This window comes from Pyrus communis, chromosome 10 (genome assembly GCF_041283825.1).
Source record: "Pyrus communis isolate YQ-2024b chromosome 10, ASM4128382v1, whole genome shotgun sequence".
Lineage (NCBI taxonomy): Eukaryota > Viridiplantae > Streptophyta > Magnoliopsida > Rosales > Rosaceae > Pyrus > Pyrus communis.
Window position 1 is genome coordinate 24521326 of NC_142574.1, and position 13758 is coordinate 24535083.

Consider the following 13758-nt stretch of genomic DNA (forward strand, 5'->3'; position numbering starts at 1 on the left):
CAATCTTCTCGACCTTGGTTTATAAGTCACCTCTTTAGCTACAAGCCTCTTGCAAACTCCGACATTTTTTGTAAACAAATAAAGGAAAAACAAATTCACCAAAAAGAAATAAAGAAAGAAAAAAGACTGGGCCAGACAGGATGTAGACAGACCGAGCCCAAAAACCCGAATATATGATTCGATGACCATTGCTTGCTGCTGGTGATATCCATCTCGTGAGTATATTCTCTCTCATCTTCAAATATCTTTGCAACCGTACCAAACCAAAACACCAAAAATGGCGGTTCTCATTACTCTGTCTCTTGCCGGAGCTGGCGTCGGATACCGGTTCTCCGACGACCTCCAGAAGCTAGGTCGTCTTCAACCTAAGCTCTATCAAAGTCCCACCGCGCTTTTTCCTCATAAGTGCTTGCACTGCAAGTGCTTTTGGCAAGTGCCCAGAAGCAAGAACCTAACTTTGAAGTCAAGGGAATTGCCAAGATTACGTTTGGCTCGCGCCAAGGAAGCTGAAGATAGTTTCACTCCGGTATGAAATTTCGTTTTTCGGATTTGTCCAGATCCATGGGAGCTACGTTTTGGGTTTTGAATTTTGTATGATTCTTGCTAATAAATTAACATATTTATGAAAAAGTTTTGATTTTTTTGAAGCTTATCTTCTAAATGTTCAAACTTTTCATATGATTTTTTCCCTTGTATTGTTTTGTATATTGTCATGTTTTGATGAGAAAGGAGGTAAAAATTGTAAGGATATTTGTAAATATTTGTGATTTATGTTCGTGTCATTTTGAACCTTGAATGCTTAGCTGAATCAATGGCACATTGCAGAATGTAAGCGAAGATACGGACGATATGTTTGATGACTTGTTTGATAAATATGGAAAGGTGGTATATAGTAGCAATGACAGGAAGTCTCCTAGCACAGAGCTTGATGATGATGCTGAAAGCTTGTCATGTAAGCTCACATCACATTCAATCTGAGCTAGATTCTTTGGTTTGGCCTTAATGTTACACCGGCGCCTGATATAAAGATTCTTTCTTCATGTATTATAATCTCTCGCGTTATTAAACTTATTAATGATTTCCTGCAATCTATCTAGTTGCTGTTGCAATGGCCAATGTTGCAAATGACGTAAAAGCAGGAGATATAAAGGTCCTATTTGTGAAGCCTCTTGTATATTGGACTCGGTTTTTTATCATTGCCACGGCATTTTCTCGTCCGCAAAGTGATGCAATTGCGTATGTGCTTCGAAGTTTAAATTTATGAATGTTTATGTTTGATTTGCATGATAAATTATCAGACAAGCTTGGAAGAAATATTTGATATGCATTTTATGCTGCAATTTAGGTCCAGGATAAGAGATATGGCTGAGGAAAAGTATGGAAGAGTTCCATCTGGGGACTCAAAACCCAACTCATGGACCCTGTTGGACTTTGGTGAGTATCGTTCCCTCACGTTGTAGTGAAAGCCGGCTATAGCTTTCTTAGAGACCCCTTTGACTTGTTCAGATGAAACTTGATATCAATATTCGTTCGTAGTCCGTGAAAGTGTTTTCCTAAAGTGTATAATTCAAGTAGATTTTAGATTAAGTTTGTGAAAACTTTCTTCAAATTCCTTCAAATGTTCCTCCGCTTTGTGAATTTCAACCTCATTCTTCTGAAGTTCTTTTTCTGGCATCTGTATTTGTAGTATCAGTCTGTTGGAAGATTAATTTTGTAGTCATAAGACACCAGAAAGGTTGTTTTCTGGTCATTATTTTGGCGTCTTGAGGCGTATTTGCACAATTATGGGACTAACCATTAGGGGTCTCGCGATTCAGTTGGAAACGCGGGAGTGGTTGCAGTGTCTTCCTTGAAATTGTTAATTTGCTGCCAAATTCTTCTTTAAGGAGTCTTGATCTAACACAGAAGGCTTCACTCATGTCTTAATTCAGGTGATGTTGTTATTCATATATTTCTTCCACCACAGCGAGCTTTCTACAACTTGGAAGAATTCTACGCTAATGCAACGCCCGTTGAATTGCCTTTTGAGAACCAGTCACCTTTTCGAGGCTGAGAAAGGCCTTGAATTTACACTGCAAATTCAAACTTAGTGCTGTGGATGCATCGGATGGCTACTGCAGATCTCGAAACCGCAGCCGGGTTTGGGCTCTTGATCTACCATCTCACTTGCAGAGTACTGAGGGTTACTGAACAAGGTTTCCCGGCTCAGCCTGGTTACTTGAATGCCAATTAATGCAACTTTACGTTCAAGTTAGGGTTCTAAGAAGTGCTTCTGTTTCCTCGGGGCATAAAATGGACCCGACGCTTGTATATGTACCCACCATAAGCGATTATGTTTAGAATCTTGAAAAACTGTTAGGTGCCTGTATTATTAACTGCGAAATATAAGTTGCATCGTCATCTGTTCTTCCTTACGTGGCACACAACTGTATAAACTAATGAAAACTTGGTTTGGTTTTCATAAACCATATGAAGAAAAGGCGTGCCTTAAATATTCATTAGCACAACAGCATAAAAGAGTACAAGATTAATTAATGAACATCTGCAACAAGATTCTGGTGCTCCCTCTCTGTATTAGTCTATAACTCAGCAGCGGAAAGCATTCGAAATTCAATAAGTAGTGTATTACAGCATCAAAACTTACACCAAATGGGAGGTGCAACTATCTTACCAAAATTCACTCGCCTATCCATGTTTCATTCAGCTCTTTTCCGATCCTGTTGCTCCCGATACCCATCTCAGAGTTCAGTACAAATGATACAAAAAGGAGATGAAGGTTCCAAATCCATGGCGTTCACTTTGTCAACTACTGAAATGGAGGACAAACTTTTCTCAAAAATTTCTATACAAACCGAAAACTAAGTATGGGAAGTGTTGAGTCATGATTGTCATCCTATGAGCATCACATGCGAAGTTGGACCACACACTTCCGGGTGGTCATGTATTGAAGTTAGCACCATACGAGTCCTGCAGAAAAAAAAAAAAAAAAAAAAGGAAAAAAAAAAAGCCCAAATGACCCATAAATATGCAAGTATGCTTGGTTATTCAGATACGAAATTATTTACTTGATTACTTGACTTACAATTACAATTAACTGAGTGTTGACTGGCCGGCTTGTCCAGGTTCAGTTAGACTTGACTCCATATCATGAGTAGCAGTCCAACCAGGTTCATACGCTTCAAGGAAACCGATCTTTGCCTTGTTCGGGAGATCATGGGGATGAACAAATGGCACTCCATGTGGCCACCCGATCTCCATTCTTATATTGGCACATGGGCTATCAAGTATCTGAATGTGACTCTCACACTCCTTCAGGTTGCAGAACCTCAGCTTGATTCCCTTCTTGTCTGCAATGTCTTGAACCCTTTCCTTCAGGACTCTCTGGGCCTCGACCCGTAATCTCTTGGAAGGTGGCAGAGGTTTGGTTCTTTCACTCTTTCTCTTCCTCAACAAAGGCTTCACAGATCCTGTACCAGCATTTCATCGATCCAAGGACCTGCTGTTAAAAACTTCTCACTAAGAGATACTCACACATAGAACACGTGCAATCCAATGCACAAACTATTAGGTAGTTTTGGAAGATAATTCTAGATTGCAGATCCTTGTTTACAACAACAGAAATGCAAAAACTATTGAGCAGTTGATGATTTTCTCAATCAAATGAAAACAGAGCCTATCAAATTATGAAGAGTTTCACTTAATTTAGCATATACATTCAGTGAATCTTGATCATACAACAACGTAAGAGTAAGCCAAATTCACTTCTTAAACTTATTTTTGGTGTCTGCAAGTGCTTCACTCAGTAAAACCAATCCTAGTCATAGTAAGCTGTCATTAAAAAACCTGAATTCATGAAATCAATTTACAGTATGTAAACAAGCAGACAATGGTAAAGAAGATTAAATGCAGCATACCATCTTGTGCTGCATGAAAATTGAAACTTTGAAAACTGAGTCTGCTAAAGAGTTGATCTGTGGGGTGAGATCTCTGCATAAAGTCATCAACCGCTACTGGAAGCTGGAACTGAGGTTCAACCCCATGACCAGCGGCTCTCATCTCTGAACAATTGAGATGGGTCATGGATTTAGGCATGAGTTTAAAAGACAAAGAACATCGCCCAAACAAGTTACTCTGTGTATTAGTAGGCTCTGTTCTCTGCAGTGCTGGGTTGACATATCCTGCAGTTGCCTGATAGAGTGCAAGTCCAGGGTAAACAATAGCTTCTTGAGGACCAAGATTTTCGTCCACAAGAACCCAACGACCATGAAAGTCCTTTACGTGTAGACCGGCCTTGTCTGACTTGACAAGAGATATCAAGCTTTTGTCAATTTGATGCTCATGGTCAGAATACATAACCAACTGGCCATCCCCTTGGGTTGTAAAATTATGGTGTTGTGCGCCCTGAAATGAAGGCCTTGCATGACAGCAGACAGATAATACTGAAGAAGATATTTCCTGATTTCTTAAGGGAACATTATCAAGTACTTCAGTAAATGCAGAGCTCCTCAAGTTCAAATAGAAGCTGATAGCGTCCAATATATCCCGAGCTGCCTTTGCAAGCATTGAAAATATATCTGGTAAACCTGCTGGAGGAAATTCCATTGTGTTGTTGGGCTCTAAAGGAGTGAGTCCAGGCCTGTAATCATAGGTTTCTAGCCACAATTGAGGATCTGCATTATAACCGGAAGTCTTGCACCAATCACGAGGGTCATTGTTATTAACCATATCAGCAGCTGGGTATGATGCTTTCTGGTGGAAGTAGAGGTGACACGAATCTAAACCTGACCTCAAAAGAGCCCCATCACTCACTGGAAACTGAATGATGGCAGCAGAATGCTGAGCTAGTGATTGTGACAAAGTTGAAACAGACAGTTTGTAAGAATCTGATGGAAGGCCTTCAGCAGGAGTCAAATCAGCTAACTTCACACGACCTAGAGATTGCAGGCCATTAACTGCCATGAAACCTTTTGGGTATACTTGCTTCCTGATTTTGAAGAGACGTATGTAGCAATCCACTGCACAGGTTACCATTGCCATAACTCAATTAATAAACTGAAACCAGCATAATCATTCATAAAAAATGAACCATCTACGTATTGTAAAGAACACACATTTACTAAATAAATACATACAAATACATAAGCGCGTAGTACTGCATACATGCACAAACATTTTGTAAAAAAAAAGTGCTCTCTAAAAGTCCTTAAAAATAATAGTGATGGTGACCAACTATTGATCGTAAATGTACACTTGAAATGCAAATCAATGGTAAGTTGCACGCCGAGGGGACATTTGATCTATCTATAAACAAACCGAACTTTTTCCAATTACTGGTATGAGCAAACAACACATAAATTTCTTTTTAATTTACGTTTTCAAATATTTACATATATGCATGCGAGGGTGCTAATAAGCTCAATAGTCAGAAAAATGAAGTGCATCCAACATCAGCTACAATGTCATCTATGCTCAACACAAACCAACAGTGTGGCAAAGGCAAATGACTGTCTGATATGAAAAATTTTAAATTGCGTAAAGTGCTGCAAAATAAAGCCTATTTCTTTTGAGCACCCTCGACCGGAAACACCCTTTCAAGCACTAGAACAACCTTGCAACCATATTTCTTTTGAGCATATTGTCCAAAAAGATAGTCTTTGTTCATATACAAGAGTCAAAACCTTCAAAAGCACTCGGTGCAACGACGAAAAATTACTGTCTCCATTAAGATTTATCCAACTGTTAAAAGTTGAGTCTGTTTCAAAAATTTGTTTTGCTTTGCTCCCCAATTTTCAAACAAACAAATCATAAGCGAAGAGAGCCCATAAGACCAATTGGCAACAATTTGCAATTCAAATTTAGCTTCAATTAGAGTTACCCATCAACTAATTCAATCCAAAAAGTGGGCAAAAGTGCACCACTTTGTTTCCTTTAATTCTCAAAACAAATACACAGAGAGAGAGAGAGAGAACTGACCTGTATTGGTAGGAAATGGTGCAGAAGCCAGGCAACCCTGAAAGTTAAATTCAGGAGAAGATTAGGGTTTTACAAAAGGGAAAGCGAAGAGAGGAACACACAACACAGTGCTGTTTTTTTTTCACTACTGCACATTGATGATGGTGGATTGCCCCATTTACCCTTGATGGGGAAGAATCCTCCTGATGATGAAATCTGGACCGTTCAATTTTAATCCAACGGCTCTAAATAAGGAATCCCTTAGAAATTATAATAATTACAACCGTTGGATTAAATTTGAACGGTCCGGATTACGTGATCAGGAGGATCCCCATCCTATGCTCAGGAGAGGATCCTCTTCCCCTTGATGGAGGACGATAACCAAATCTTGGTGATGACGTGGAAATTTTGGATATACAACTGACAGAAAGACAAAGAGTTTGTCGAAAAATAATATTACTCTTACTACCTATTTGTATCATCACTTTAATAGAGATAAAAGTAACATTTTTGTTTGTCAAATGTCTTCTCACCAAGTGGCGATGCTACTATTTACCAACTTGTTTGGATGTGCTTCTACAATGGCTAATGAAAATGCAAGTGAATTATAAAAATATTTTTGGAACTAATTCTTAATAAAAATTTAAGTGAATTATGAATAAATTTTTGGGACTAATCAGTAGTAAAAATTTAAGCGAATTATGAAAAGCACTTGAAGTGTTTTCTAGTATTTCTTGCATGAAGCACTTCAAGTTTTTTTAAAACTCAACCCAAATGTGTGAGATTATATTCACCCAACCCAAATTACTTTCCTCGCACCCTTTTAATTTTTTAATATTTTTCTATCAAGTGTTAATGGTGTGTAGAAAATATTAAAAAAATTAAAAGATGTGGAAGAAATAATTTAAGGTATGTGAATATAATCTCTCGTATGCCTTTTCCAAAAACATTTTCAATTATTTTAAAAACGTTTCCAAACGAGCTCACTAATATCTTATGTCTTTCCCAAAACACTTTTGGATCAAAAGTTGGAGAAATTTATGGAAAATGCTTGCTTTGTTTTTCTTTGCAGGATGGAAAATGCTTTGTTAGGATCAAGTCTTATGTCTTTCCGATAAGTATTAGCGAAACTGCCATCTGCCTTTTTGCTGAAAAAAAAAGGGATTAAAATTTGATTCATTTATTTATTTATTTATTTCTCAAAATTTCAGACCTTTTTGTTAATGTAGTACTTTATGAACAGTATTAAGAAGTTTTGTGTACAATTCTATATTATTTGTGTTCCATTCTAACAAGTTGTATGCATCAACCCCTACTATAATTTGGAGAAGTAATTTCCGCACTTTTTTTTAACTATTTCTACATACTCAAGTTTATTTCTTGTCTTCCCAAAGTTATAAGAAATCAATGAATAAAAATAAAGAGGGCTAAATGTGCATAAATCAGTTCCCATATTTTATCGAGCCTTCAGTGGTGAAATAATGAAGAATGACCGATTTCGAGTTCAATCAGATCCCTTTCATTGTAAAAACTAGGTTTAGAGGTTGAGGAAATGCACCTTTACCACCCAACATTAGAATTGCAGCTACCATGCTCGACCTATCTTCCGAATTCAGCTGCATGCACAAAATACCCATTTGAGTTGTTCGTACAACCTCATGCAAAGTGATGGATTCCTCTACCGATGTATCAAGCAGTTCGAGAGGCCTGCCTTATGTGTGTAGCATCCATGCCTAAAGCACGAAAACTAGTCTGCTCAATACAAGTACCATAATCGAGAGATAAGAGGTTTTAACTTGACATCTAATACTGTCATACTTACATGTCCGAGAAGGTTGAGGTTGTGGTCTGGATGAGAGAATCCTCTATTTCTACTCCCAATCACTATCTCTAGCACCAAAACACCAAAGCTAAAGACGTCGAACTTTATAGAGCAAAAACCATCAATTGCATATTCTGAAGACATGTAACCGCTACAAATCAATGTGTCAAAAAACCATTTTTATACGCAAAGAATCTAGACTTTCTATTACTGTTTTAGGATACTTAAGTGAAGTAATGTGTAAGGTTCTCCAACGTGAAACTGAGAAAACTGTCTTCAATCAGAAGTAGGTTTGGATTCAGTCAAAGAACGATGTTCGTCAAGTAGAAAATAGCTAAATTCATATGCGGTCATCTAGTTCCCTCAGCTCAAAGGAAACTTACATGCTCTGATTGGTTGTGTTGTAAGTATCAGTGTCGTTTTCTCTCCTCTTCAATTCTTGTAATTCAAGTTAATTGTGAGTTGGAAAATTAGAGGAAGAGAAGAACCCCCACATTTGACTTTAATATACAAATATCAAAAAACGAAGTATCAACATGAGTATCTCGGGTGGGAGAGAATATGTCTTGTAACTGGTTGTATGTCCCATTGCGTCTAGGTCTAGCTCTCTCTTCACGTGATTTTTTTATTGCATGTCAGTACGTAACTACGTACAGATGTAATGGATTGATTTGGTACCCTCTCATTGACTTTTTGTTTGCATTGCGGCAGAAATTTTCAGAATGATTCCAGGGATGCTACTTGCATTTTTTATGCCATTGTGTCTACCGTTCCCTGCAGACTTTCTTTGTCGATGTTTAGGTTTCCTGCAGGTAACAACGAAGTTCTGCTTTCTCGTTGTTCTTGGTTGCTGAGTGTGGTGGTTTTTTGCTACCTTGTTTCCCTTGCTGTCAGTTTGCCTCAGTTTTTTTCATGCTGTAGATTGTTTTTCAGCGTGTTTAATTAAGTTGTACCAAAGAAAAAAAAGCTCAATCTTGTATTTTAGTAAACATTAGAACGCAGAAAACCTGTCGAATCTGAATCAGTGGTTCAAATATATAATCTGATCCAATCGAAATCTATAAAGGATAACTAATTTACATCTACAATTCAAATTCAAATGAGTCGCCGCCTATATCAGAGTAAAGCTTATGTAAAGCAAGAAGTTGTATGATCAGAGAATACTCAAGAAACTCAAATTAATAGGACATTTTAAGATGATATAAACAGAACATGAATAATAACTATCGAGCCTCGAGTAGTGAATAACTGACGTCATTAGCTGAAAATGTAGCCTCGTTTGCACAAGGATCAACATTGTTGTCATCTAGAACCCTTTCACTATAAAAACCAGGTTTTTGAGGTTGAGGCAATGCACTTTCACCACTCAACATCAGAACTGCAGCTGGCATACTTGGCCTATCTGCCGGATTTCGTTGCACGCATAAAAGACCCACGTGGATGGATCGCAGAACTTCGTGTTGATTACTGGAGTCTCCTACTGATGTATCAAGCAGTTCAATGGACATGCCTTCTGTGTATAAATTCCATGCCTGAAAGATCGCAACCATCAATTTTACTGAATAAATAGAAGCATACAGAACAAGTAAAGACATAAAATAATGCTAGACGAACCAAGTTTTACATTTTTAAGTGGAATCGGATCCACTTTTTACATCAATTATTGTCATTAATTGTTAATAGACAGTTAAGTGTCACATTCGACGAAATACTACAAATTGATATTGACACTTACATGTCCTAGTAGGTTGAGGTTGTGGCCTGGATGAGAAAATCCTCTGTTCCTCTTCCCATTCACTATCTCGAGCACCATAACACCAAAGCTATAGACGTCGGATTTTATCGAGTAGCACCCATCGATGGCGTATTCTGGGGACATGTAACCACTGCAAACCAATGTGTCCAAAACTACCTTTTATAAGCAAGGTATGTACTATGTAGACTGTAATAGATCTTTTACAATACTTACTATGTTCCAACCACTTTCTTCGTCTTAGCCCTAGTTTCATTTCCTCCAAAACTTCTTGCCAGGCCAAAGTCTGAAATTTTTGCATTAAACTCACCATCCAATAGAATGTTACCGGCTTTGAGATCTCGATGAATTACTCTCAATCTAGAATCTTGATGAAGGTAGAGGAGCCCCCGAGCAATCCCATTAATAATTTCAAAACGTTTAGGCCAATCTAGTAAGGTGCTTTTCCTTTGATCTGCAAAATAGCATAGTTCACCAGTGTTAAAAACGTTCGTTATTCTAACAAAATCAACTTTGTGATCTTGCACTTCCCTTTCCCTTCCCTTCCCTTACACAGCCAACCGACAAAGGATCAGACGTAAGTTTACAAAGTATGAGGTGATTAGAAACTTAAGTCAAGTGATGTATAAGGTTCTTGAGTAGTCATACCGAAAATAAAGAAGTCTAAGCTTTTGTTAGGCATGAACTCGTAGATCAGCATCATCTCGTCTTCTTGAATGCAGCATCCTAGAAGCTTCACTAGATTCCGGTGCTGAAGTTTGGCAATATGTGTAACCTCATTCTTTAACTCATTGAGTCCTTGTCTCGAATGTTTGGAGAGCCTTTTCACAGCTATTTCTTGTCCATCTTTCAATGTACCCTGAAATTCATCAGACCGTATCAGATCAAAATCCATTCTACTCCCTGCTTGTATCTGTTACTCCTGACCAAAGCGACATGCTGAAATGTCAAGCTAATTGTAGCGAGGACTGTGATTTCACCTTATAGACAGATCCGAAACCACCTTCTCCAAGCTTATTGTGGTTTGAAAAATCACTAGTAGCACAAACGACATCCCTTAAGTCAAATAATGGTAACTCTAGGTCTTCCTTTTGGTTGGACCTCAGTTTTCCTGCAAAGTACGTAGTGAAGTAAATCATTTAACATGGAACTATACTACCTAGCTTAGAAAACTGAGGGGCAGAAGAGTAGAAAGTCAAATAGCTTACCATCTTTTTGGTGCTTCTTCTTCCAAGCATAGAGCAGGGCAAGGCCCAGGATCAGCAGTCCAGTAGACAACACAGTACTGGTTACTATGATCCTCATTTTCTTCACATTGGATTCAGAGTATTGAGCGTTGATCTTTGTATCGTCTTCATGATCTAAGAATGATGATTTTGATGACAGAAAAATTATGAGTCGGAGAGTAATAAATAAAAAAGATTATATTGTCTATCATCCAACGAATCATTGCTAAGAGAAGAATTTGCTAATTGTGTCAAAATTCAAAGTTCTAACTGTTGGAATTAGTACAACATTTCACTTCGTTATATCTTGACTTTCTTTCGAGCAGATGATAAATGCATAATCACCACCAGGTGTTTTTTCCATACCTAGTTCTGAAGCGGCCATTCTTATATAAATGTCTTGCCCGTTTTCAGCAAAGTATCTTATATCAATCAGATCACCGTACCACATCAAGCACCCGCTTCCTCCATCCCGGAAATCCAAATTTGTATAAGCTGTGCAGGAGCAGTTCTTTGCGCACACCATCTCACATTCCTTGAGGTTCATGCTTATGTTATGCCAGGACTGTTCTGTGCTAGGCAATTTGATCCCCGAGTACTGTTTGAACACGTCTCCACTGCAATTCAGCGGAGCATTTCTCACACAGCCATTAGACCAATCCACCAAATCCCATTCTTTAGGATACTTTGGTTTAAATCCTTTCAAGCAGCTACATACCGGGGCCTTTTCAATGTTACATGCACCATATACACCACATAATGCATAGTTGTCACAGTTATCAATTTGTGCTATTAGTTGAAGCAGCCAACCTTTGGTTCTATCAATCCACGTGTAGCGCCGCACAATTCCATCTGAAGTTAACACCACCCTCGAAAGGATTGAGTTGTTGTGAAGCTTGTAACTATAGTAAATTTCATCAGGCTCGGAAACAAGACTGTATGTATATATGGGGCTTGTATTTACCTGAGGCGTTCCACTGAACTGGAAATGGACTCCAGTCCATGGTCCAGACCGAAATTTTATGACTGAACCTTCCCTCACAAATTTTTCTGCATATCCTTTGGGACCAAGTTGATATGTATAATTTCCATGAGAAGGATCTTGAGGACTTTTCCATGATCTAAAATGCCAATTGAAGCCTGTAACTGTGTTCCTACCAAGCTTTGCACCTGGTAAGAATGTATCGCCAGGGTAGTCAAAACTTTGCCACAGATAATTCTCAGGGTCAACATCACTCCCATCCATGACGACAAGATTACCCGAATCCAAAAGACGTGCCACTGGATTCTGTGCAGTTCTCGATGCGTTGGAGGACCAAACTGTGCTCATATTGTGGCTGAGAAGGACAAGAAGTCCGGGGTTGGTGACCTTCAGAACGCCGGATGAATCAGTGAGGGGTGTGTCTCTGTTGGCAACCCATACAATGGTTGTAACAGATATCTTCTTGTACCATATCCCAACGTAGCGGTTTTTCAAAGCACCGGGACTGAAAAAACCAAGCTCAAAGGTGCCACCATCTGAGACTATGGTCTGACCATCTGCAATGGACTGAAATGTGCTTGTGGCGTCATCGGCTGTGGAGAATACCGCTGCGATGATGAGCAGCAAAGAAGGGTAGAAAAGAAGCAAGCACATCTTAGTTGAAGCTTTCAATGGATTTTCCATTAAATTCATGGGAAATCACTGAATATTAAAGATCTCAATTGTCCCTCTATACCTTCCTCGTACATGTGTGATATGCATTTTTGTCTGTCATTTGAAGGCCTTATTTAAATAACGTGAATACCTTTTCCTGCAAGCAATCAATTATTTTAGACTTCCTTCAATATTGTCGAATAATTATTTTTGACTTCCTTCAATATTGTTGAATAATTGGGCGTATTCCGAAGATAAATTGTTCTCCAACGTGAAACTGATGTCGAAGTAGGTTTGAATTCAGTCAAAGAATTATGTTACCGTAGCCCGACAGTTCCGTGTCCATGCATCGTAGCACCAGGGTAACAGTATGACCATGTATCACAACATTTCCCGAATCCAAAAGTCGTGCCGCTGAATTCTGTGTAGGTCTTGATGTGTTGGAGGACTAAACTGTGTTGTTCTGGTTGACAAGGACAAGAATTTCGGGGTTGGTGAACTTCAGAACGGCGAATGAATAAGCGAGCGGGTCGTCCCTGTTAGCTACACAAACGACGGTCATAACTGGTATTTCTTCTACCATATCCCAACGTAGCGGTTTTACAGAGCACGGCGACTTAATAAACCAAGCTCAAAGGTGCCACCATCTGAGACAATGGTCTCACCATCTCCATGGACGGAAATGTTCTTGTTGTGTTGACCTTATATGCCGTGGAAAATGTTGCAGCACTAGTGATGAGGATGAGCAGCAGAAGATGTAAGCACATCTTAATTGAGATTTTTGTTTGTCTACATGTGATGTGAATTAACTGGAATTAAGTCCCATTCACGTTTTCTCAAACATAAGACTAATATTTCTACACAATTCCTATTACTTTTTAGCAGAGCGATAGCGTTAGTGAAATAAATATTTAGTTATTAGGGAAAAAAAAATTCAAAACGTCATATGCAATTCCTATTCATATGGTGATACAAAAAGGGAAAGGATTTGGCCTTTGATCGAGACCGTTCATCGTACATCGTGCGGTCTGTTTTCGTTATATATTATTTATATTTAATTTTAAATTTTAAAATAATTTCTAACCTCATGATATACGATGAACGATCCCAGTCACAGAATCCGTAAGATCCTCAGAAAAACGATCCAACTAGCATCCTTTTCCATACAAAAAATATATAGTATGTATTATACGCATGTGTGTCTCTGTGGACGGCTTGACTTGTATTTGTTAAAAAGTCCACGAAAGCATAAACGCACTAATCAACCATACCAAATTTGCCATTTTGTTTAGGGTTGACTAATTGTTTGACTTTCAGTAATGCTTTGAAGATAATTGTAGCATTAATCTATTATATACAAAGCCGAAAG

At 38.5% G+C, this 13758-nt stretch overlaps 3 protein-coding genes across 7 annotated transcripts; 1 reads left to right on the forward strand and 2 right to left on the reverse strand.

Moving 5' to 3' along the window:
- The first annotated feature begins 195 nt into the window (after window positions 1-195).
- Window positions 196-2400, forward strand: LOC137728060 (protein Iojap, chloroplastic). The gene is made up of 5 exons (XM_068466943.2): window positions 196-526; window positions 826-952; window positions 1098-1236; window positions 1346-1434; window positions 1932-2400. Exons 1-5 carry the CDS (start codon window positions 278-280, stop codon window positions 2051-2053), a joined length of 726 nt encoding a protein of 241 aa, XP_068323044.2. The 5' UTR covers window positions 196-277; the 3' UTR covers window positions 2054-2400.
- A 31-nt stretch (window positions 2401-2431) lies between these two features.
- Window positions 2432-6102, reverse strand: LOC137728059 (uncharacterized). Of its 2 annotated transcripts, none has more exons than XM_068466942.2 (4): window positions 5974-6102; window positions 3915-5015; window positions 3083-3467; window positions 2432-2967 (listed from the first exon to the last, which is right to left on the reverse strand). In XM_068466942.2, exons 2-3 carry the CDS (start codon window positions 4957-4959, stop codon window positions 3091-3093), a joined length of 1422 nt encoding a protein of 473 aa, XP_068323043.2. In that variant the 5' UTR covers window positions 4960-5015; window positions 5974-6102; the 3' UTR covers window positions 2432-2967; window positions 3083-3090. The 2 variants fall into 2 exon arrangements, with proteins under 2 accessions (XP_068323043.2, XP_088533804.1); XM_088677678.1 differs by having other exon boundaries at window positions 2832-2967; window positions 3089-3467; window positions 5974-6099.
- Window positions 6103-8997: 2895 nt separating this feature from the next.
- LOC137727246 (G-type lectin S-receptor-like serine/threonine-protein kinase At4g27290) lies at window positions 8998-12510 on the reverse strand. Of its 4 annotated transcripts, XM_068466102.2 has the most exons (8): window positions 12486-12510; window positions 11120-12421; window positions 10736-10888; window positions 10508-10638; window positions 10176-10386; window positions 9744-9981; window positions 9510-9660; window positions 8998-9306 (listed from the first exon to the last, which is right to left on the reverse strand). In XM_068466102.2, exons 1-8 carry the CDS (start codon window positions 12508-12510, stop codon window positions 8998-9000), a joined length of 2520 nt encoding a protein of 839 aa, XP_068322203.2. The 4 variants fall into 4 exon arrangements, with proteins under 4 accessions (XP_068322203.2, XP_088534356.1, XP_088534354.1 ...); XM_088678230.1 differs by lacking the exon at window positions 12486-12510 and having other exon boundaries at window positions 10736-10879; window positions 11120-12462; XM_088678228.1 differs by lacking the exon at window positions 12486-12510 and having other exon boundaries at window positions 11102-12462.
- Between the last annotated feature and the right edge of the window lie 1248 nt (window positions 12511-13758).

Coding starts and splice junctions, on each gene's coding strand:
- LOC137728059 (XM_068466942.2), bottom strand. CDS start 4,959: ATGGCAGTTAATGGCCTGCAATCTCTAGGTCGTGTGAAGTTAGCTGAT. Junction 3,468..3,914: donor TTTTCATGCAGCACAAGATG/GTATGCTGCATT, acceptor ATGCTGGTACAG/GATCTGTGAAGCCTTTGTTG.
- LOC137728060 (XM_068466943.2), top strand. CDS start 278: ATGGCGGTTCTCATTACTCTGTCTCTTGCCGGAGCTGGCGTCGGATAC. Junction 527..825: donor CTGAAGATAGTTTCACTCCG/GTATGAAATTTC, acceptor GGCACATTGCAG/AATGTAAGCGAAGATACGGA. Junction 953..1,097: donor TGATGCTGAAAGCTTGTCAT/GTAAGCTCACAT, acceptor CAATCTATCTAG/TTGCTGTTGCAATGGCCAAT.
- LOC137727246 (XM_068466102.2), bottom strand. CDS start 12,510: ATGACAGACAAAAATGCATATCACA. Junction 10,639..10,735: donor GAAGAAGCACCAAAAAGATG/GTAAGCTATTTG, acceptor CGTACTTTGCAG/GAAAACTGAGGTCCAACCAA. Junction 9,307..9,509: donor ACCTCAACCTACTAGGACAT/GTAAGTGTCAAT, acceptor GCGATCTTTCAG/GCATGGAATTTATACACAGA.